The sequence below is a fragment of the Tauraco erythrolophus genome, chromosome 21 (genome assembly GCF_009769465.1).
Source record: "Tauraco erythrolophus isolate bTauEry1 chromosome 21, bTauEry1.pri, whole genome shotgun sequence".
NCBI lineage: Eukaryota > Metazoa > Chordata > Aves > Musophagiformes > Musophagidae > Tauraco > Tauraco erythrolophus.
This window is the reverse complement of record NC_141485.1, coordinates 3,525,115-3,547,600: the sequence shown is the minus strand read 5'-3', so window position 1 is coordinate 3,547,600 and position 22,486 is coordinate 3,525,115. Positions and strand designations below refer to the sequence as shown.

Here is a 22,486-nt window from a genome sequence, read left to right as displayed (position 1 = left end):
TAATAAAGAACCTAAATGTTTTTTTTCAGATTGTGGATGTCTTTATGGAATATAATTTAATTCAGCAATGTACAGCCTTCTTGCTGGATGCACTGAAGAATAATCGTCCCTCAGAAGGTCCGCTGCAAACACGTTTACTTGAGATGAACCTCATGCATGCCCCTCAGGTATGCTTCCAGAGTTAATTTGGATCAGGCTTGTCTGTGGCTAGACTAGCCACTGCATTATGGTCCATATCAAATGCTAGTGATAGTGTTTATGAACTAAATGAAACTCTCAATATTCCTTCTAGGTTGCAGATGCTATCCTGGGGAACCAAATGTTTACTCATTATGACCGGGCTCACATAGCTCAGCTGTGTGAGAAAGCTGGCTTGCTACAGAGAGCACTTGAACACTTCACGGACTTGTATGACATCAAGCGTGCAGTAGTTCACACTCATCTTCTTAATCCTGAGGTATGGGATCAAATATCCTGAATCTAGCAAAAGCCAGGCTATTAATAATGGCTTTCAACATTTGACTTTAGAGCGTGGTGTTCTACTTGGGTCTAAAATGGCTTACGTGTCTTTGCAGTGGTTAGTGAACTACTTTGGTTCCTTATCGGTAGAAGACTCTCTGGAGTGTCTGCGTGCTATGTTGTCTGCTAACATTCGTCAGAACCTGCAGATCTGTGTCCAGGTAGCTTCGAAATACCACGAACAACTGTCAACACAGTCACTTATTGAGCTGTTTGAGTCCTTCAAGAGCTTTGAAGGTAAGTTCATGCTTTTGCCTCTAGCAAAAGGAGCTAGTGCTCACTTCATCGTACATTGTATTTGAAGGACTGTCTGCTGAAATCTAGAAAGCTGTGTTGAGCTTAAGTACCTAAGCCTCAAAGCTGTCTCGAACCTGACCCAAACCTTAAAGTTCCCCTGTTCATGGGGTCACCAACTTTGTGTTGCTTATTTTTGTTTTCTGAAATGCTACCAAAAAGCTTGGATCTGTAGCTGACCTAAAAAGTTAGCTGAAGAAGCTGCTGGCCTTTATCCTTTGTCCAAAATGCTCATCTCAAATTTGTCTAGCCTTTGGGTTTGGGGCTTTTGTACTTCTCAACAAGACTAACTGTGTATAATCTAGTCAGCATGGTGGTGGAGCAATGGTCAAATCTCTGCAGATATGTAGCTGAACAGCGTCTTGCTGAGCTTTAAAGAAAACCCCCTTAAAGACTGAGAACACAACATAACAATGGGACTCTTGGAATTTGGAGCATGGTTAGTAGAATAAGAAGCTGTTGTAGACAGGCCAAAAACACGCGTCTTGTCTAAGTGACTTGGCAGTAATTTGTCTGTAGTAGTAAAGTGTTGTATGGGATCAGCTTTAAGTGACCTTTAGCTGTGGGTTGTGGCAAGCAGCTTTTGCACTGTGTACTTGTAGTGAAAGGTGTGATGGTAGCTTTTGAGCACAGCTAGTTTTGGTTTTCTAAACTCTTCCTTGCTCCTGTCTAGGGGCTGTGTGGAAGGCACACGCTGGATATTTTAACAAAGCTGACCTATGGCAATTGATGATGATCTAATAGTATTTATTGAAGCTGCGTATAACACACTAGTCTGTGTAACACATGGGGAGCAACAACAGGTGCAACTCAGCTGGGAACTTTTTTTGGTTCTTTGTAAACTTCTGCAGTAGTCAGATGCAAATTTTCATGTAATTGTAACTTGAAAGACTTGCTTAAAAGTTATTATTGATCCAGCTCAAGTACTTTAGCAGAATAACCTGTTGACTCTTTCTCTCCAGGTTTGTTTTATTTCCTGGGCTCTATTGTAAACTTCAGCCAGGATCCGGATGTGCACTTCAAGTATATTCAAGCTGCGTGCAAGACGGGACAAATTAAAGAAGTGGAAAGAATCTGCAGGGAAAGTAACTGCTATGATCCAGAACGTGTTAAAAACTTCCTGAAGGTAATGTTTGGGTAGCGCTGGACTGTCTCGTGCTGTTTGGGGTTCTGATAAAATATAGTGTGTGTCACTGGTGAAATGAGGCATCTCTGTGGAAACACAAATGAGCCTTAACCTTTGCACTTAAGAATTCATCTGTCCTCTTGAAACAGAGGTATCTAGCATGTTGGCAGTGCCTCTTAATAGAGCCTGAGCTTGGAACAATATCTAAAAAATGAAGAATCTGTCAGATCAGTTCCTCACTGCTTTTGGTAAAGTTAACCTGGCTTGAACTCTTAAACTGTAATAATAGCACCAGCTATTAGAACTTGTTGTTCTACCATTCAGAACTTGTTACAGATGTCTGCTGTGATGTAGGAAATTAGTAACTTGAAGGTTGAGAACAACCATAATGCCAAATGAGTTCATAACTTAATGCTTACTTACAGTTTAATCAGCTTCAACTGAGCAACTACAGACATAAAAAGTGAATAGTGGCAATTAGTTCCATAAATGCTTTCAGGATTGCTCTATCTTATTCATCTTGCTTGTACACACTGACATTTCAGCCAGGCAAACCTCAGTTTAGCTCTGCTAGGGTATGCCAGTCAGCATAAATATATGCTAACCAACTGTCACTGCTGGGATTCGGAGCGTTGCTGAAACATTTCTAAAGAGTGGAAAAAGATGGTGTGCAGCAAGTGCAGATTCTGTAGCCTGTTGTTAGTACTGAGCTTATTGACAAATGTGACACTGCTAGAAATATCTGAGAAACAGTGTGGGAGGGGAAAACTTTATCTAGGAGCATTTCCTGCCTTCATGTTTGTCGGTTACGTAGCATAGTCGTAGATTTTGTTGATGGTATCTGAAGATGGCAAAACTCTTCAAATGAGAATTCTGTAAAACTAACCTGGTGTCACCGAGGTGTAAGGTATGTAAATTGATCAAGCCGCCTAAGATAAGTTATCAAGCTGTCAAATTCCTGATGAAAGCTATTGTTTTTTGTGCTGTTCCATGTCTGGAATATGCAGGACATGTACCAGGTAAATCTCCCAGTACAGGCCTCTTTGTGTAAAGTCCTTAAGTGTAATTTAATATGTAGGATTATATTCTGGGATGTGCATGTTCGAATAAGTGATCTGAAATATGCATCCGGAATACTGTCTGTAGACTAAGCTTCTGTACTGTAACCGTTGTAATCTTATACTGAAAGTTGGAATGCTTTTAGATAGCTAACTGATTAGCAGTTTCAGTAATACTGCTACTAGCTTGATCCTTACTCGTCTCTAAATCCATAGTTAGAAGATATCACAAGACATGTCACTTGAAGCCAATTGTGTATATAAGTTTTATGTTACGATCCACAACTTAATATCTAGTCTTGGTTAAATTCCTTTTGAAATCCCAGAGTGCTAATCCTGCACACCAAACACCAGTGGCAACTAAAAATGCTGTCTATAGCTTAGGCTTGTAATAGCTGTACTGTGTTGTAAAACTTTAGACTCTGCCATGCAAAGGAGCAGGGTTAAACTTCATAAAGCTTCTTGCTGTAGGCCCCAAAGTGGCTGTGAGTACTCCTACTTGCTACATATTGCAAACAATTAGTTGAACAATAAGCTGTCATTATTTGGTTGACTGTTGAATTTTGACTTTCCAAGTTCAGCTGCTTTAACAGATTAAGTGACTCTATTTGTCTACTTAAGCCTGAGAACAAAACCAAGTTACTGAAGCTCTTCTCTTTGTAGGAAGCTAAACTCACTGACCAGTTGCCACTCATCATTGTGTGTGATCGCTTTGACTTTGTCCACGACTTGGTGCTGTACTTGTATAGAAATAATCTCCAAAAATATATTGAGATTTATGTGCAGAAGGTAAGTTACAGTTTGTCTCTTGGCTTTAATGAGTCAAACTGATCAGTATTTCTGGTGTTATATGCAACTGTAGGCATTATGTTTGTCAGTATACTGCAAACAGCCTCATACTTGAGACTGATATTTAAGTACCTATGAGTTGCCTCTGGTAAGTTAGCCCTCATGTGAGTCAGATCTCTTATTTATTCTTCAGTCAGGCTGAGCAGTAACCCCTGCTATGTGTCCCCTGAAGGACGAAGACTTGGTAGAATAACTTTGGAGTTTTCAAGTTAATTTTGACTTCCAGCATTTTAGAGGGGGAAGTTCTTGTTTATACTTCCTGCAGGGACAAATTGGTTTGCTCAGGAGCTTTTCCTATGGGGACTGAGCATGAGTGAGCCACTGAACTCTGATGTGAACCCCTGCTGACTGAAGCGTTGACTTTCAAGCTTGTCCTGAACCTTAGGAAGCTGGGAGTAAAGGCAGGAAGATGAGGTCAATCTCAACACGCAGCCTTCGCGTGTGCTTCTAAGCATAAGTATTGACTGCCTGTACTGCGTGACAACAAACTAACTTCTTCAAATGATCCTGTTCAGGTGAATCCAAGCCGTCTGCCTGTTGTTATTGGGGGATTGCTTGATGTGGATTGCTCTGAAGATGTCATTAAGAACCTTATTCTTGTGGTGAGGGGTCAGTTCTCGACTGATGAGCTTGTTGCAGAGGTTGAGAAAAGAAACAGGTATTAAACTTCTTATAATGGCTATACTGCTCATCCATCAATGCACATCCTCATTTCATAGCTAAAGCTGGTACTGACATAACAAGAAGCTGCCATTGGATGAGCAAGCAGCAAAAGTCTGCTTTACTTGTTGGCTGATGCAGAGATCTCCCTTTTGCAGCTTCTAGATAATGAGAGTCTTTGGTGTGTGATGTTCTTCATAGTGTCAGAAGGTTATACCATTATAATAATGAACCAGAATTTAGGTCGAAATGAAGTACTGTAGCTGGGATGTAGTTACTGGCTATACCCTACACTGAAACTGACTTCTGTAGTGAAGAAACTGTGCAAGTGGGTACTTGTGCACTCGACCTCTCTAATGTGAAAACCACTTCCTTCTAGGCTGAAACTGCTTCTTCCGTGGCTGGAAGCCAGAATTCATGAGGGTTGTGAGGAGCCTGCAACTCATAATGCACTGGCCAAAATATACATCGATAGCAACAACAACCCAGAAAGATTCCTGCGTGAGAATCCTTACTACGATAGCCGCGTTGTTGGCAAGTACTGTGAGAAGAGGGACCCTCACCTGGCCTGCGTGGCTTATGAGCGTGGACAGTGCGATTTGGAACTTATTAATGTATGTATGCCAAGGCAGCTGACTCGTGGGTTAAATTCTAACCTGAATATCGTGGGATAGATATTCAGGTTTATGACTGACAAAAGCATTTATTTCCTAAAAAGTAATAAGCTGGAACTGCTCACTTCTAATAGAATAGATAGCTATTTAATCTCCCTCTGCAACTTAGTGAGAAATGAGAGACTCCACTGGCTGCCCTAGAATGGGAGGTTAATTGGAAATATTAAAGCCTGAGATTTCTAGCCTGCATCTCAGGCAGGCTTATTTAATGTTGCAATGCAGTTAGCTCATCTGCTGTAAGCTCAATAGCTATGACTTCACTCTGAATGAACTTTTGCCTTTCACTAGGTGTGCAATGAGAACTCCCTCTTCAAAAGCCTTTCCCGCTACTTAGTTCGCCGTAAAGACCCTGAACTGTGGGCCAGTGTGCTACTGGAAAGCAACCCTTACAGAAGACCGCTAATCGACCAGGTATAACTGACAAAATATGAAAATCCTTTGCTGTCCTAACTTGACTTGCTAGTACCTGACTTAATGGATTTGTCAATGGCTTGACTTTGCCTACAGGTTGTACAGACTGCACTGTCAGAGACACAGGACCCTGAGGAAGTCTCGGTTACTGTGAAGGCCTTCATGACTGCAGATCTTCCTAATGAGCTTATTGAACTGCTGGAGAAAATAGTTCTTGATAACTCTGTGTTCAGTGAGCACAGGTGTGTAAAGTCAAAACTAAGTCACAGGAAACTTGAAATTGTACCTGTTACAGGTGTTAAATTGCTGTAATGTGGAGCAGTGTAGTGGTTTAACCCAGCTGGCACCTAAATGCCACACAGCTGCGTGCTCACTGTCCCCCACCCCTGGGGAATAAGGAAGAGAATTAAAGGGAAAAAGGGAAGGAGACTTGTGAGTTGAGATGAGAACAATTTAGTCATAGTAGTAGTGTAAAACTAAAGCTAATAACAATAAAAAAACTAAAGCTAATAACAATAAAATAATAGTATATACAAACAAGTGATGCGCAATGTAATTGTGCACCACCTGGTGACCAACACTTGTCCTGTCCCAGCAAGCTATCTCAAAACAGATAGGTTGCAACACTGCAATCTCAGACAAGTGAGAGGCCCAAAAAGAGAGAGAGAGAATTTTGAGTATCTGAGAGAGTGAGCCGTTGGAAGAGAATTCTCAACTTCCCGGTCAACCCCCATCTATATACTGGGCATGACATTGCATGATATGGAATACTCAATTGGCCCTCAATCCTAAGTCTTAAGTTCAAATCATAAGGGAAGTTGTGGGCCCTTTTGTCCTGGCCGTCCTCCCCCCGAGCCTGTTGTGCTCCTGCACGCTAGCAAAAACATGGGAAGCTGAAAAGTCCTTGCTGTCTCACTACCAACTATAAACATCGGTGTGCTATCAGCATTCTTCTCATAACAAATCCCAGACTAAATCCAAAACACAGAGCTCCCGTAGCTGCTAAAAAGAAAAACTGACTCTGACCCAGTCAAAGCCAGGACAAACAGCAAATAAACTAGTACCTTCCCCAGAGGGGAGGATGAATTTCTTCATCATTACTTGATATGCACTAATGTTTTCTTTCTCTGTTTAGGAATCTGCAGAACCTTCTCATTCTTACAGCTATAAAGGCTGATCGTACCCGTGTTATGGAGTACATCAATCGCCTGGATAACTATGATGCTCCAGACATAGCCAATATAGCTATCAGCAATGAGCTTTTCGAGGAGGCGTTCGCTATCTTCAGGAAGTTTGATGTCAACACATCAGCTGTGCAGGTATCTTAAAATCTCAGTCTGTCATAACTCCTTGTGACATGTGCGTCCTCACATGAGGACTTTCCTGTTAATTGGTGACTTCAGTACCTAAAACCAGTTAGCAACGTGACCAAAGCTGCACAGTGCCTTGTCTCACCAAGTAGAACAAACATTGTGTACTGAACCCCCTAGTAAGTGAAACTTCGTAAGCGTAACGTTACTTACGCTGTGTGGAGTAGAGTAGTCCCTATTTTAAAAGCGACTGTGGATCCATTGAAGAGCTACCATAAAACACAGCTCAGTGTCTTGTAAAACTGACCTTTACAGAGAGCAGCTGATCATGGTAACCATCGTGGTAACCCTTTCTTTAGGTATTAATAGAGCACATTGGAAACCTGGATCGTGCGTATGAATTTGCTGAACGCTGCAATGAGCCTGCTGTGTGGAGTCAGCTGGCTAAAGCACAGCTTCAGAAAGGGATGGTAAAGGAAGCAATTGACTCGTATATTAAAGCAGATGATCCTTCCTCGTACATGGAAGTTGTTCAAGCTGCCAATGCCAGTGGTATGATTAAGTTTTATTTAAATCTTTACTGTTGATGTTGCTTAGCTCTTTTGCATGGTCTTTTGCTCAAACTGCAGTTCTGACAAACCTGTATCTTGATGCCAGTAGAGGAGTCTGGTCCTTCAAAGACTGCCTTAAGTGAGAACAGGAAAAGATAGTGTATTCCATTTGCAGATAATCAGTGGTCTTACAACTACCTTCTTTAGCTAGCCAGAGACGTCCGTCAGAGCAGTTGCTACTAAGGAGCTCTTTGCATGAAGTTAAATACCAGGATTTGTTTAGTTACACTCATCATAAGGTGACCTTATTAATCTAGTGTAGCGTGTGAAGGCTAGTCTTGATTGTTGGGGAATAGCTGTAGAAATACTTATGTCAAACCAGGTTGAGCTGGTAGTATAGCTTAAGCACAAGTGTCCTCAATGGTGGGAAGTAAGCATTCTGAACTCTTTCATAGGCAACTGGGAAGAACTGGTGAAGTATCTCCAGATGGCACGCAAGAAGGCCCGGGAGTCGTATGTGGAAACAGAATTAATCTTTGCTCTTGCTAAAACAAATCGTCTGGCAGAGCTAGAGGAGTTCATCAATGGACCCAACAACGCACATATCCAGCAAGTGAGTGAGACTGTTTCAGTTTTGTTGAATCACAGCAGCAGGCTCCTGAGGCCTTGCTAACCACAGGATATGCAGATAGATCTTGGACTGTAAAGGCTCTTCCATTTTGAAAATGGCTTGAACAGTACGTGTTTTAGGTAAGCTCTTGACTGAAAAGCTGCGAGAATAACCTGGTTATGTTCTCCTTTAGGTTGGTGATCGCTGTTACGATGAAAAGATGTATGAAGCAGCTAAGCTGTTGTATAACAATGTGTCCAACTTTGGCCGTTTAGCCTCGACTTTAGTTCACCTGGGTGAATACCAGGCAGCTGTGGATGGTGCTCGGAAAGCAAACAGTACTCGCACATGGAAAGAGGTAAACTTACTGATTGAATAAGTTGAGGGACTTCAAGGGTGTAGCCTCTTCAGCAGCTTTGATTATAAGCAATAATGCAACTGTCAATTCCAGGTCTGCTTTGCTTGTGTTGATGGAAAAGAGTTCCGCCTGGCCCAGATGTGTGGACTCCATATTGTAGTGCATGCAGATGAGTTGGAAGAGCTAATTAACTATTACCAGGTAATTAAGCTGACTCCTGTTGGTACACTCAGTCTAAATTCTTTCCTGGCAACTCTGTCCGAAGCTAGAAACTTGGAGTCAGGTTGGTTCCTAATGTGAAACATCTAACTGTCTGTACCTCTTAGGATCGTGGCTACTTCGAAGAGCTGATAACTATGTTGGAAGCAGCACTTGGACTTGAGCGAGCACACATGGGGATGTTTACAGAGCTAGCAATTCTCTACTCCAAATTCAAGCCACAGAAGATGAGGGAGCACTTGGAGCTGTTCTGGTCCAGAGTCAACATTCCCAAGGTGAAAGTCTGAAGCCTTAAATTTAACTTAAAACATATGTTGGGGTTGTCTCTACCCTAGCTCTTGCAGTAGCAGCTCTTGAGCTTATTAATAGCACTAAAGCCTGAGCACTGATGGATGCTGATAGCACTGTATGTTAACTGGAATTTCTAATATACCTTTTGCTTAGGTTCTCAGAGCTGCAGAACAAGCTCATCTCTGGGCTGAACTGGTGTTCTTATATGATAAGTATGAAGAATATGATAACGCCATAATCACAATGATGAATCACCCAACAGATGCTTGGAAGGAAGGCCAGTTCAAAGACATCATCACTAAGGTATTACTTTCCTAGTGAAAGGAAGTAAATTTCTTGTTATCTGCACTTCAGATCTCTTCCTTTGCTAGTTTAAAATTCAAGGTTCTTGATATTGCCACGTAATTTCAAAGCAAGTCAACTACAGTAACTGAAGACATTTCTAGAGACAAGAAAGAGTCTTGGATGGGTGGCTCAGTTGTGCTGGAATATCTAAGGTTATGTCTGTCTTTCATTCGGATTCCTCTACAAGCAAGTTTCAGCTCTGAATGTGCATCCTTCCTAATCTCTAGGTGGCCAATGTGGAGCTGTATTACAAGGCAGTTCAATTCTATTTGGAATTTAAACCTCTGTTGCTCAATGATCTGCTGATGGTGTTGTCCCCTCGGCTTGACCACACTCGTGCTGTCACCTTCTTCACAAAGGTAATTTTCCTACTGTCTAGATCAAAGAAGTTGCAATTAGAAAAGCATTTAGCTGTAATAGCATTTTAAAATGCTTAGCTACATTACTGCCTCACGGGGAAGATGCTAGGAGACCTCTGCAAAAACTAACCTTGACTTAAATTTATCTACCTGATTCCTTGAAGGTTAAACAGCTACCACTGGTTAAACCTTACTTGCGTTCTGTTCAAAATCACAACAACAAATCAGTGAATGAGTCCCTGAACAACCTCTTCATTATTGAAGAAGACTACCAGGTATGTCTTGTCTTGAAATGGTAGTATCTGGAATGAGCATTGACTTGCATGTTGTGTATGCTTCGGAATAGAAGCAGCTATTCCTGAATTTCACAGTTTTATTCAAGCTGGTATCTGTGTCAGATTAACCTAATGTTCTGGATGTGTGTTTGATGTCTAGAAACATAATTCCCTCTTGTTTTCAGTAGATTTTACCTGCTTGCTGTTAGCTTGCATTCTTTAAGTATATGTTCTTTGCCACTTCGAACTGAACTAGTGGTGACTGGCCAAGGATTAAGTGGAGAACCGTTAGTGGCTCTGTGGGAGCTTTTTGAGTCGTTCCTACTGGGGATAGACTGGCTACTTTGTTATGAGTGTGACAGAACAGCTTTTATTTAAGTCAAACAGTGGGTGCTAAGGAAAGAGTTCACAAAAAGGGCAAACAGTAGTGATGCCTAGCTGTTCGACTGTTTTCAGAGAACAGCTGTCTGGTATTCAGAGGCTCTCAACCTCAGCAAGCACTACTTTTGCTACAAGCACAATGCTAACTGGAATACCCTGAACTCCATGTGTGTCAAACACTAGCTTCTCAAAAAAAAAAGTTAGATCTCTCTGCAAGTCTGGCTAGAATACTTTATCCTCCTAGAATTAGAAATAAAGAACTAAAAACTTATGGAAAATTTTTGCATCTTTGAGAATGCAGTTATACATCTGAGATGTGAATAAGTTTTTCTCTACTTAACTCAGGCTCTTAGGACTTCTATAGATGCTTATGACAACTTTGACAACATTTCTCTTGCTCAACGTTTGGAGAAACATGAACTAATAGAGTTCCGAAGAATTGCTGCCTATCTCTTCAAAGGAAACAATCGCTGGAAACAGAGTGTAGAACTTTGTAAGAAGGACAGACTGTATAAGGTAAGACCACTGCACAGCTCTGGTTTAGCATACTTGGCTTGTTTGGAGACCCATGACTTTCTAGTAAAGCTGCAGATTTTGGATGCCACTAGGTGGTGGCGCCTGTTGCTAATCTGGCAAATTTTGCTTCAGAGTGGCAGTAGATGGACAGATTTCTTGGAAACAAGTCATAGAATGCTTTCTCTCTGCTAATGTCAGTAATAGATTGCAGCTTAGTTAAATACCACATCCTTGTCAGTGATTGTACTATGGTCTCTGAGGCTAAACAACCTCTCTCCTGTTGTAGGATGCAATGCAGTATGCTTCAGAATCCAAAGATACCGAGTTGGCAGAAGAGTTGTTGCAGTGGTTTTTGCAGGAGAACAAGAGAGAATGCTTTGGTGCTTGTCTCTTCACCTGCTACGATCTTCTGAGGCCGGATGTTGTCTTGGAAACAGCGTGGAGGCACAACATCATGGACTTTGCCATGCCATACTTCATTCAGGTCATGAAGGAATACTTGACCAAGGTAAGAGCAGGTGCTTCTCCAACACTGGAAGCTTGTTAGTCACTGTGGTGTATGCCTTGAGACTGTCTGCTTGCTACTAACATTGATGTGGGCTTTGTCAAACGTCTGTCTGTCCATGTCCACACTTATTTTTCAGTCCATCTGGGGAGAGACTTTGCCCTCTAAGAGACTGAAACACTTGCAGACTCCACTCTATCCACCAGTTACAGAATCTACATCAGTAGTATTTGCCTGACCATGGGCAGTGTCTTAAAGTAGTTCCAGGATTCAGGCTTTTCATATACCACGTCAGTCAGGAAATCCCAGCTGGGATCAAGCTCTAACTAAACTTTAGACTATACTAAAAAAGCTTTATAGTTAGATCTTGACTTAACTTGGTCTGCTGTGCGTTTAACCTAAAACATGGCACTAATTATGACTCGGCCTTTGTTTGAAGTGACTTAGGATGGGGAAAGTACTTCGTAATGCTCTGACAGACTTGAACCACATTTGAGTTAAATACCAACTGTCACTACTAAGATTTGCCCAACTGAAGCTTTTAAAGTATCTTCCAGTGAAATGGTGTAAATTCCTTCATGATTAAGAGTCCTGTGAGAAGTAAGAGCTTAACTTAATGCTTGATTCGATGAAGGCTAGAGTGTCTGTTTGTCTGGAAGGTTTGCCTGGCTGTTATTTCTAAAGGCAGACTACTCTCTAGTCCTGTAGCAAGTAGATGTTCTTAAATGCTGTATTTTGGGGGAGGTGGGGAGCTATCTAAGCTATAGCATTGCTTGTCAGATATGCCTGATGTACCAGGCTAATACTAGGCCTTCCTTGGGAGTAGTAGTCTTGGAGTAAGATGCTTTAAAGATTAAAATTTCATGATCTGCTGAAGGATTAGGATATAACTGTAGTGTAGCTAACGAAATCAATGCAGTAAGATCTAGCAACAAGCAGAGCTGCCTTTCTAAAGCAGATACTTCTGGTGTATCTTTGGTTTTACTCGCCTGTACCTTAATTAATTTCTTCCCTGACGCTTTTGTTTCTACCTTTTATATGCTAAATATGGAGTTTGATTTTTCTAAGCTGCACCTTCTGAATTCCTTTGCAGGTTGATGCAATAAAGGAAAAGGTGAAAGTTGATTCTTGTTTTCCATCTTTAAGTCTGGAGGACTAAGTCTAAGGATTCTGCATGAGTTTTTTTCTTTCCTATGTTTACTACACTGCTGCTACTGCTTTTTCCCCAAACAAAATATCACTAAAGCATATGCAAATTGTTTAACTGTACAAGTAGCTAGTGCTGTAGCAAAAAAGTAGATTCATTTGCTACTAATAAGCTAATAGATCCTCAGGAAGGGCATACAGGTGATCAGTTGGATCACAGTCAACCTGGAATCGAAGGGATACACAAGTGCTACTATTTGATGGCAAATCTGACTGGAAGACCCTCCTAGAATAAGAAAGAAGACCTCTGTCTCTGAACCATAAATCAACATGGCATTTGCTAGTTTAAGGACTGTGATCCAGTTTCTGATCTCTTGACCGTTACTAATGCGTGCTGTCAGTAGGCAGAGTAGATACTAGCTGCTTCAGAAGAGACTCTTCCTCATTCAGGTGTCCAGTTCTTATGGTGCTAGTCTAATCCACATTGTGCTCTAGTTCACATAGTGACTTAAAACTTCAGCTATTAGACAAAGTCTGTGGTTCTCTTGCCTGTAGTAAATTTCTTGTAGTTGTGCAAAAAAGACTGCCTTCCAAGCTCTTCAGCTTCACTAAACTTCTCTTGCTACCTCATTTAAAAAAAAAAAAAAGATAATGCTTATTGCTCTTCTGAGGCTTGCCTTTTGCTGTGCAATTTTTCCCTTCCGAAGGGCAATCTCTGAGGTTTCTGTCCATCTGCTTCTGTACAAAACCCACTCCAATTCTCCTTAGACCAGAGGTCAGCCCTAGTGTGAGTTTTCCATTAATGTGGTTGAGCAAAGGGCGAGCAAACTGACACGTGGCTTAAAGATGGACTAAATACAAACTGCTTCTTGGTCACAAGAGGTCTGTAATCACACCACTGGAACTCAAGGCTAACCTGACTAAAACGCGTAGTGTAAGGTCCTTCAGCAGCTAGTAAGTGAGGCAGTAAGAAAGCGTGTGTGTGAAAAAAGGTAATTGAACTGCAGTGTTTGCATAAACTACGCATGTGTAGCAGTCATTGCAATTACATCCCACTATTCCTTAAGCTATGAGGCATTGCTGTGGGCTGCGTGTGGTTTTTTTTGGGGGAGCCTGTATGGCAGTCATCTTCAGACCTCACTCTTGCTTCAGTACTTTTGCCTCTTTTTCATGCACACATAACACAATAACATTGAATGCATGTTACTTTTCCTCTGCAGCTTATTGCAGTCCCTGTGGAAAAGCCTTTAAAACAATCTTGCTACAAGTGTGTAGGGCACTGAACCTGGTGATGCTCAAGCAAGTGGTGTAAGAACCATCCTGCAGGCTGGTTTCAAACTTGCGCTTGTTGTTGTCGATATTTGTTTAGCTTTGAGGGGAGGCATCAAAACTGGGTCAGAAATGCATTAAATGTCCTGGGCTGGAGGCTTTCCAAGTGTGTGTAAGCCAAATGCCTCTGCTTAGTAGCAAACTCTGCACATTCTCCTTGGATTTGCATCTCTAAACCTGTGCTTCTGTGTTCAGTGTGTTGCTATTTGAGTTAAAAACAGTGCAGTTCTCAGCACGGTGTCTGGAAACACATCTCAAAAGCATTGGCATACACTCCTGTGCACTTTGACAGCAGCAAGCCAGCTACTGGTGTGAGGCCACAAAAAGGCTTGCCACGAAAGCCCAGTCAATGAATGAACTTGCGAAGCTCAGGACCTCCGCCACTTCCTGGATTTATGCCTCTGAGGTTACAAATTAACAGTTTTATGAAACACATGTTGTAATTCACAACTAAATGGAAGGAAGCCGTTAGAGCTGCCTGCAAATATTTGCTAATGTAGCACAGTTAAGCTGAAAACCGTTCAACTTACGAATGTTGGTATAGCTGAGTAAGTGATGCCGACCCTGTGTAAGTACAGGAAATCTGTCTTCAAGCTCCTTTATTAAGGACACAAATGAAACAAAAGACTAATCTGGTTTGTGAGTTACACAGAATCACAGAATGTCAGGGATTGGAAGGGACTTCAAAGAATCATCTAGTCCAATCCCCCTGCCTGAGCAGGACCACCTAGATCAGATCACACAAGAGTTGTCTTACTGTCTTAAAAAGTAATCGGCATGGTTGTCTTTATTCTAAATCTTATCCCTCAGGTAAAACATCAATACCTAATTTTTGTGGTTTTAGTTTCAGGGCCTGCCTTAACTGTAGTAATGCTGAGTTTCCTTGGATCTGTTTTAGTAACAAGCAACATTTCACAACAGAACAAGTTTCTTCTCTTGCCTTTCTGTAGGGGTGGGCTAACAGCACAATCACACTTGCTGTGCAGCTGAGTGAAGCTGGCTGCTCTTGTCCTGTTACTGTGTATTGAGCTTGAACGAGTTGAGTATTTGTGGGTTTAGGCTGACTGCCACACAGTTCTAGAGTGGAAAAAAAAGCAAGTCTTATACACATGCATTCTCTGCATTTGAACTTAAATTGCATGAGTGAATGGGTTTGGAAAGTGAAATCTTGAGGCTCAAGTGACATGTCGGATGCTATTGCAGTCTGCTGTGTACAAATACCAACTTCAGATTACTTTGCCTCAATGCTTTATGAAGGGAAACTGCTCCAGGTCTGGGTGTTATCCTAGTAGTTGCTCCAACACCAAAGGCCTCCAACTGACATTGTGCCAAAATCTGAGTTTGTGCCCTAGGGCTGTTGGTTTGAGGCAGTTGGAGCAACACTGAGCTTACTGATGTCAAAGTAGCTCTAGTCCAGTATGGGACCGTTCATACAAAGCTTCAGCCTGGAGTGAGCTCTCAAAGAAGTTCCACAAATCCCTCAATTAGGGGTTTTTTCAGGAAACAGACAATCTTGACTGCACCAGTACCAACATTGCTACTTGAATTGATCTTAACTTGTAAATGGTCTCCTTTTCTTGATGGGTGTTAACATACCACTAAGGCTTTTCCACTTCTCTGCCATGAGTAAGTACCTCTTTTAGAGGAGTTTTTTTAATGGTTTGTCTCAATTCTAGGTGGATAAACTGGATGCCTCAGAGTCCTTGAGAAAGGAAGAGGAGCAAGCTACGGAAACACAACCTATCGTTTATGGTAATGTTTTAGTTCATGTGTTGTCAGTAACACATTCCGCTTTTACATCAACACTTCTCTAGTCACGGGTTTTCCCAAGGAAGTCCTTGGAAATGGGAACGTTCTTCATGTGAAATCAAGTCTTAAGGGAACGTGTTCCAAAAGATAGTGTGTTCCTAGATAAAGTGCCGCACTAATGCTGCTGCTAAGATTGGTTATGGACTGCAGGATTTAAGGTTGCCTTATCTCATACTAGGCAGTTATTGCTAAACATACAAGTGTCTCCAGGGATTTGCAGGAGTTCTGCTGACTGAACTCTTCGCGCTGAGGAATAAAGACGAAATTGTTCTGCCTTGCAGGTCAGCCACAGCTGATGCTGACAGCGGGACCCAGTGTCGCAGTTCCTCCACAAGCACCTTTTGGCTATGGCTACACTGCACCTCCGTACGGGCAGCCGCAGCCAGGCTTTGGCTACAGCATGTAAGATGCAGCACAAGTCAGTTTGGAGCTAGCGTATTTTCTTACTGAAACTCCACCGTCCCTCCCCGCTTTAACTCATAACAGGGAAAAGCAAGAGTTCTGCCTCGTGTTCTTGTAACCTTTATTTCATGAAGGACTGTTTTTTCTAGCGCAAACTCTTTGAATCACTTCTGTTCAATCTTTTTCACATTCCATGTCATTTAGACTTTACTTTGAAAGGGGAATAGTTTAAACGACCTTGTTCAAGTGGGCTTTTGCAGGACTGCTTATTACCATTAAGTCTATTGTGAAGATTCTGATTTGCACTCTATAGTGTTAAACTCTAATATTGAATCTTAAGTTCATTGTATGTGAGCAGCTTACGGTATGTACTGTCTATTCTAAATGCATTTAAGTCTCACTGTATATTCGGAGAAAGCTAAAGCAAAGATACTTGTATTTGACCTTGCAAGACTGCTGACACGAGACAACACTAATCAGCATATCCTACCCTGGTCGGATTGCATAGCTCTAAAAGAACTTAAAATGCGTACAGACAACCTTGCCTGAATTAAAATGAGTAAAAGTTGTTTTGTTTTTTTTTTCCTTAACCTATGCAGGTTTTTCCAGTTATGCATATAGAAAATGCTAGTGTCTTTTTGCTCACTCCATACGTAACAGATGACCTTATGTTGTGCTGTATCCTGTGCTTTTGTGGGACATTCCATTCAGGAACAGAGCACCATGATTCCAATCTGTGTATTTACTAACCCTGCCCTGAGGTTTGTGTATGTTGGATATTGTGGTGTTTTAGATCACTGTTTTGAGTGTACAGAAGAGAGAATTCAAGCATATTGCTGTTCAGTTTTGTTTGTGCAATTTGAAATTACTCAATTTAAAAATAAATTACTGGACTGTGGACATGCTGCATAGTGGTAGCTTCACTTTACTGTCTTCAAAAAGGACCTTTGAACTCCAACCAAGTATTACAGTGCTAGTAGTATGGGGCATGCGAGCACGAACATTCGAGGGTGTGAGGGGCCATTCTATGATTAGAAGAGCAGAAATGGAGACCATTAGTGGTGTCTTGCACTGAGGGGGGCAATACAAGAAAATATGTAATGCTTTTTCTATAGAAAGATTATGCCAGAGAGAAGAAAATAGCACTTTTCAATAGTTGGCTGCATTGTGGTCAACTACAGCATATTTGACCAGATGATACATTAGGATTGTAGTAGGGTGTGTCAGTTCAATTGAGATCATGTTCTAGGTATGTAAGTTGCCTTAAATATATTTAGCTTCAAATAAAATTGACTTAAATGTTTCTCCATGAATACTGTCATATTTCAGTGTAATGAGTATTACAGCCCTGGCCATATTTGTGAGAGCTGTAGAAGCTTCTGTCTCTTAACCAGGAGCTGTCCTCAGTGCCAGGTTCCGTCTCTGAGGCAGAATTCCCCTTCCAGCTCACTCCTGTGAACTCCACAGTTGTATTGTGTGATTCTGTCAGCTGAGCACTGCAGCAGTTCCATGTGTAAGGGTGGGAGCAGGCATCTAGGGGGGCTTAACCCACCACAGGCTCTAGGTCTTCGTTCAAGAATATGTTGGAGCAAAAGTCTGCAGTGAGTAGCGCTCTTCAGAAAGTATTATGCCTAAATAAGAGGTGCAGTATAAAAAGTCTCCATTTTCTGTGTTTATTACACCTGCTTACACTTGCATTTCAACCCCTCTGACATTCTGCCTAGGTCTGTAAATTTGACTGACGGAGACAATTCCTTCTGTTCTCCCTTTTACAACAGATTTCAGATACTCAGCTGGAACACACGGCTGAGAGGCTGTAAAAGAAATGTGTTCAACAGCAGAATTCCAATAAAACATGTAAAACTGACTCATAGGAATTCCACCTAATTCGAAGTGCAAGAAACTTGCCTTTGTGAGAGAGCTACAGTGGAGCTGCAAGGGTAGAATTCACACAAGCCCCAGCCAGCATGCTCTGAACTCTGTCCAGTAACACCTGTAACTGAGTGCTTCCTTAAACCCAAAAGGACCCGTTAATCCCAGGAAAGCAGGATTTAAGGTAGTCCCTGTATGACAAGCTGTTTATATGTGGGATAACTTCCTACACCTTGGCTAAACCGGGCATGCTGACCTGCTTGCAGCTTCCTGCAAGTGCAGTAGCTGTACAGACTCACCCACAAAGGAGCACAGCTCCCAGGTTCTCCCTACAGCTGTTTACTGGCTCTCAAGGTCCGGGCTGCAAAGCCTGTTTTACTTGGTCAGTCTCATACCAGTTACAAGATCTTGCATCACTTACTCTATTAGAAACTGTGCAGCAAGTTGGCTGCAGCTCCCCCATCTGTACGACATAATTTTTAACTGTTTCAGCAGCTCATCTTTTCTGCATTAAAGAAAGCAGAAACATCTCCTCAAAAACCACTCTTGTAAGACAGAGGGTGAAGCGGTCATTTTTTAGCACATGCAATAAATTCACTTAAGCTTTGCTAATGCTTCTGTTCAGCCAGTAAACCAGACAAAGTGCAAAACCTTCAATCAATTGCACAAGTCTTAAATATACTGGCTTCCTTCTTACGGGTCATAAAATTCTGCCAGATGTGCTTTCCTCAACTTCACTGAGCCCAGCATTTTCCTTCCCACCTTAGAAGACAACACAGAAGCTAGAGAAACTCATTATTTGCAAATTTAAATCTCTTACAAAACGTGGTCACTTTATTTATAGTGAGAGAACATAGAGAAAAATTCCCAAACTTGGCATTTATCCCTTCGTCACCGATACACACCAACGCATTCAGATTTTTTGGTCCCCAGTTTAGAAGAGTTTCAGGTGACCAGAAACTTTATCTACTACATCAGCCGGTCCCGGTCCAATACCAAGGACTGTCCGGGAGCCTGGAGCTATCTGAGTACGACCTGCGTCTTGTATCAGGCTCACGGTCAGTCCGAGGTGCTTAGCCTCAGCCAGGAGCTGGATCAGGGTCTCTTCATCAGGAGCTCTGAGAACCACTTTAGGTTGTCCACAGTACTCCCACTGCTTCAGGAGCTCGGGATTTCTTCTTTGAACTTGCTTGTAGGCAGAAACAGCAGCATGGGAGCACTGTGCTGCTACTTTACCCTTTCCCATCTTCAGATCGTTGCGGACAATCAGCACCATCTTGAACTCCCCAGACTCTCCCATGACGTTGGCTTCGCTCCCCAGATGGTTGGCAGGTCCGGTCATTCCGGCTCTGGGCTGCCTTAGAAGTCTCCCGCGGATGCTCCATCCCAGGCACACTCCGCACGCGACTCCGGCGATGACGCTGAGGAAACCGGGCTGAGAGAGGTAATCCATGACGGATTTTGGAGGCTGGCTACGAAAGACAGGGACAGACAGAATTTACGGAGCGTTTCACAGCTCGTAACGCTGCGCCTGGTTATTTGGAGACAAACTTTTTCTCAAAAAAGAGAGAACTGTGTCACCTTCATACCCGGGGAAGGGATGCCCAGAGACCTTTCCCGGTGCACGGTCTCCTTTCCCGGTGACGGCGCACAACCTACCGGTGACGGTGCACAACTCAGAAGGCAGAACTAAAAAAAAAAATCGCAAATTACCTGAAAGTTACACCTAAAACCGGTGGGAGAACCAGTGAAATGGCGGAGGGTTAAAGTCAACCCCCGAAATTCGCTTTAGGGCTGCTGCCCGGCGGGAGCGGAGCCGCCTGCGACCCCCGGGGGGTGCGACCGCACCGGGCAGGGCGGCACCGGGCACGGCTGGACCTGACGGAAGGAGGAGGCAAAGACCGAGCGCGAAACGAGCCTCCGGGAGGCACCGGCGGCCGCCAGCGGCGCCCCCCGCCCCCACGTACCTGCCACGCGCCCACCGGGCCCCGCCGCCCCGCCGTCGCCCGGAGATGACGCCACCAGCGAGGGGCGGGCTGACGCCGGCCGCGGCGCGCAAGGAGAGAGGGAGGGGCGGGCGGCGCGGCGCGCGGGAAGTGACGCGCGCCGGTAGGCGGGGAGGGGCGGATTTGGCACCGCCCTCACTTCCGGGTTGGCCCGGGCCCAGCGGGAGCTACCGGCGCGGAGCGTGGTGAGTGCGGCGCTGCGGGCCCCGCTCGGCTCGGCTCGGTCCGGCTCGGTTCAGCTCGGCTTGGTTCGGTCCGGTTCGGCCCGGCCCGGCCCGGCCCGTCTCTACAGGGGCTTCCCCGGTGGGCGGCGGTCCGCGCCGCAGCCCCCTCAGCGCCCCCCGCCCCGCCTCCCCCATCCCGCCCCCTCCGCGCCCGCCCCGGGGCCTCTCCCCTCACGGCCGCCCCGGCCCGGGGTCGCGCCCCCGTTCCCGTCTCAGCTCCGTGCGGACGGGGCGGGAGAGCTGCCGGCGGGCGGCGGCGTCTCCGGGCACCGTGACCCAGCGGCGGCCCACGCGGTGCGGTGCGAGTCCGGCGCCCGGAGGAGTGGCGGGAGAGGCCCGGCGCGCCGGGGGCGCTGCGGATGAGGTAACCGGGAGGCGACCGCGGGCCGAGCGAGGGCGGGAGGGGAGGGAGCCATGCCTGGCCGCCGGCAGCGCGGGAGGAAGGCGCCGTCGCTCGAGGCGACAGCTGTGCTGCGGCTCGTTCACTCGGTCCGCTGGAGACCGGCTCCGCTCGGGACAGAGCCCCGGGAGCTGCACGGTAGAACCGCCCCGCTTTGGCCCGAGGGCCGGCGCCTGATGGCACAGGGAGAAACCCGTCCCGCTGCCGCCGAGAGTCGGCACCGATGGTCGTTGTGCGCTTCTCCGGTAGGAACGTGTCGCGCTTTCCCGGCCGGGTGGTACCTGCGGCCTCCGCACCGTGCCGGCTCTGTGCGCCGCGCGTGGGTTGGCTGAGGGGCCTGGGGGGATCGGCCCCGATCCGTGGGAACTCTGCGTCTCGTGTCCGTTGGTTGAAGGGAAGCACCTAGATGGGTTTTTCTGGTTTTTAGTCCTCTGGCCAGTATCATCTCATGACCGCAGGAGGTAACAAAGCGGTAAGGTTCCTGGTTTGTTCCAGTTCGGCTTCTTAGGTGTTTGGCAAGGCGTTTAGGTGAGCCAAGGGAAGGGTCATAATTTGGATAGTGGCTGTTTATCTCTAAAGTGCTGTGAAACCAGGTCACTCACTCTGAACTGCACGCATGAGATGTCTTCAGGGTTCTTTCCTGCCCCTGTTTTCCCTGCCGTGTGAGGTGGTGCTTTCCAACAAGTGGGTGTCCTGGTTTAGTTGATGTTAATACAGGTCTCTGATGAGGTGAGAGGGTGTAATGTTGCTCTTTCATGCCTTGGAGCATGTGAATTTTGTTTGAGCAGTGGCTTTTGGTACTGTTTTAATGTTGAGACTTCTGCTCTTCTAAGGTTGTTTAATCCCAGTTCCTGCCAGATGGGTTGATTGGGGGTTCTCATGCTTTATACCGTCTTGCCTCATGATAGCGTGTATGACCTCTTCTTAATGCATTAAGTTGCCTTTTGAGATGGACTTCATTAAGTCAGCCCCCTTTCTTTCAATCCATTATTTCTGCAGCATGGGATGGACTTTTATTTATTCCTTTTTTTGTCATAAGTGACAGTTGTAATGATGGCTTCATCACGTGTTTTCAGATGAGAGTTTGAAAAAACATGTTTCCAGTTGTGCAATGGGAGGTGAGCACTACTTATTAATTGAGCTGAGCTTCCTGTCCTACTGAACAGCTGAAATCAATGGTAGCTGTAATTCTATGGAAAGGATAGGAGGAGACTTGGTAGCTTTTAAGTGGGTGGTAGCAATCATAGAATCGCAGAATGGTTTGGGTTGGAAGGGACCTCAAAGATCACCTAGTTCCAACTCCCCTGCCATGGGGGTTGCCAGTGAGTATACTGGAAGCGAGCCTCTTAGCTGGAACGCCTGCGCTATTTCCACCTTAAAGCTTTTTTTCTCTGGTTTTATTTGAATATCTTTTGAATGTCATAACTGTTTCTGACTACATCTTGTGAATACCTCTCCTTAGAATGTTCTGTGTAATTAAGTGCGTATTTTGAGATCTTCTCTTGTTTCTTAAGAAGCTTTGTTTCTAAAAGGAAACAAGAAAGTCTTTACTCCTGATGTGTAGTAGGGGTAGGCTGTTTTTTCTGGTGTAATGGTGATGGGAGACATACTGGTATTGTAGGCAGGTTAGAACTTTAACTTCTGTTACTTGTGGAGAAGCTGAGTTGGATGGACTTTGGTATTCCATCAGAACGAAGGGCACAACCTTGAAACTGTTGCAACACTAAGCTTTTTGTACTTCTGTAGCAGATTGCAACTCTAGCCATGGGGCAGTAACTTGCTGGTTTTGGTGTTGTACTGACCAGCTGGACCCAGGAAGGCAGTAAGATGTTATTAATGAGGCAGGCAGTTCCTCAGTGTTTTTCAAACAATGTTAAAAGGATATTCTTCTCTCCTACAAGGCTCAGAATTAACCTCTGTGACTCACCTGGTATGGGCAGTGTATTCGCATTGAGTGGCCAAGGCAGCCATGGTGTAACCCGAATTG

General features: G+C 44.2%; 3 protein-coding genes across 12 annotated transcripts in view; 2 read left to right on the top strand and 1 right to left on the bottom strand.

Moving 5' to 3' along the window:
- CLTC (clathrin heavy chain) overlaps positions 1 to 16,895 on the top strand; it is a 33,002-nt gene extending 16,107 nt beyond the window's left edge. For 2 of the 5 annotated variants that reach the window (XM_086624815.1, XM_086624818.1), the window contains 22 exons: positions 30 to 167; positions 293 to 457; positions 576 to 756; positions 1,776 to 1,939; positions 3,661 to 3,786; positions 4,362 to 4,504; positions 4,886 to 5,120; positions 5,469 to 5,591; positions 5,688 to 5,833; positions 6,727 to 6,910; positions 7,261 to 7,453; positions 7,908 to 8,065; positions 8,256 to 8,420; positions 8,514 to 8,621; positions 8,747 to 8,914; positions 9,084 to 9,233; positions 9,503 to 9,634; positions 9,799 to 9,909; positions 10,636 to 10,806; positions 11,093 to 11,314; positions 15,463 to 15,538; positions 15,877 to 16,895. In XM_086624815.1, coding sequence (XP_086480941.1) covers positions 30 to 167; positions 293 to 457; positions 576 to 756; positions 1,776 to 1,939; positions 3,661 to 3,786; positions 4,362 to 4,504; positions 4,886 to 5,120; positions 5,469 to 5,591; positions 5,688 to 5,833; positions 6,727 to 6,910; positions 7,261 to 7,453; positions 7,908 to 8,065; positions 8,256 to 8,420; positions 8,514 to 8,621; positions 8,747 to 8,914; positions 9,084 to 9,233; positions 9,503 to 9,634; positions 9,799 to 9,909; positions 10,636 to 10,806; positions 11,093 to 11,314; positions 15,463 to 15,538; positions 15,877 to 16,001 — 3,384 coding nt within the window. In that variant the 3' untranslated portion in view covers positions 16,002 to 16,895. Of the gene's footprint in view, positions 1 to 29; positions 168 to 292; positions 458 to 575; positions 757 to 1,775; positions 1,940 to 3,660; positions 3,787 to 4,361; positions 4,505 to 4,885; positions 5,121 to 5,468; positions 5,592 to 5,687; positions 5,834 to 6,726; positions 6,911 to 7,260; positions 7,454 to 7,907; positions 8,066 to 8,255; positions 8,421 to 8,513; positions 8,622 to 8,746; positions 8,915 to 9,083; positions 9,234 to 9,502; positions 9,635 to 9,798; positions 9,910 to 10,635; positions 10,807 to 11,092; positions 11,315 to 12,404; positions 12,426 to 15,462; positions 15,565 to 15,854 lie in introns of all 5 variants that reach the window. The other 3 variants (XM_086624816.1, XM_086624814.1, XM_086624817.1) reach the window with 3 other exon arrangements.
- Positions 16,896 to 18,681: 1,786 nt separating this feature from the next.
- Positions 18,682 to 19,859, bottom strand: PTRH2 (peptidyl-tRNA hydrolase 2). 3 transcript variants are annotated; one of them, XM_086624771.1, is made up of 2 exons: positions 19,837 to 19,859; positions 18,682 to 19,341 (listed from the first exon to the last, which is right to left on the bottom strand). In XM_086624771.1, exon 2 carries the CDS (start codon positions 19,320 to 19,322, stop codon positions 18,804 to 18,806), a length of 519 nt encoding a protein of 172 aa, XP_086480897.1. In that variant the 5' UTR covers positions 19,323 to 19,341; positions 19,837 to 19,859; the 3' UTR covers positions 18,682 to 18,803. The 3 variants fall into 3 exon arrangements, with proteins under 3 accessions (XP_086480897.1, XP_086480899.1, XP_086480898.1); XM_086624773.1 differs by lacking the exon at positions 19,837 to 19,859 and adding an exon at positions 19,583 to 19,601; XM_086624772.1 differs by lacking the exon at positions 19,837 to 19,859 and adding an exon at positions 19,459 to 19,515.
- A 161-nt stretch (positions 19,860 to 20,020) lies between these two features.
- VMP1 (vacuole membrane protein 1) overlaps positions 20,021 to 22,486 on the top strand; it is a 67,242-nt gene continuing 64,776 nt past the window's right edge. For 3 of the 4 annotated variants that reach the window (XM_086624417.1, XM_086624414.1, XM_086624416.1), the window contains exon 1: positions 20,026 to 20,060. The gene's annotated coding sequence lies outside the window, so the exon portion shown is untranslated. Of the gene's footprint in view, positions 20,061 to 22,486 lie in introns of all 4 variants that reach the window. The other variant, XM_086624415.1, reaches the window with a different exon arrangement.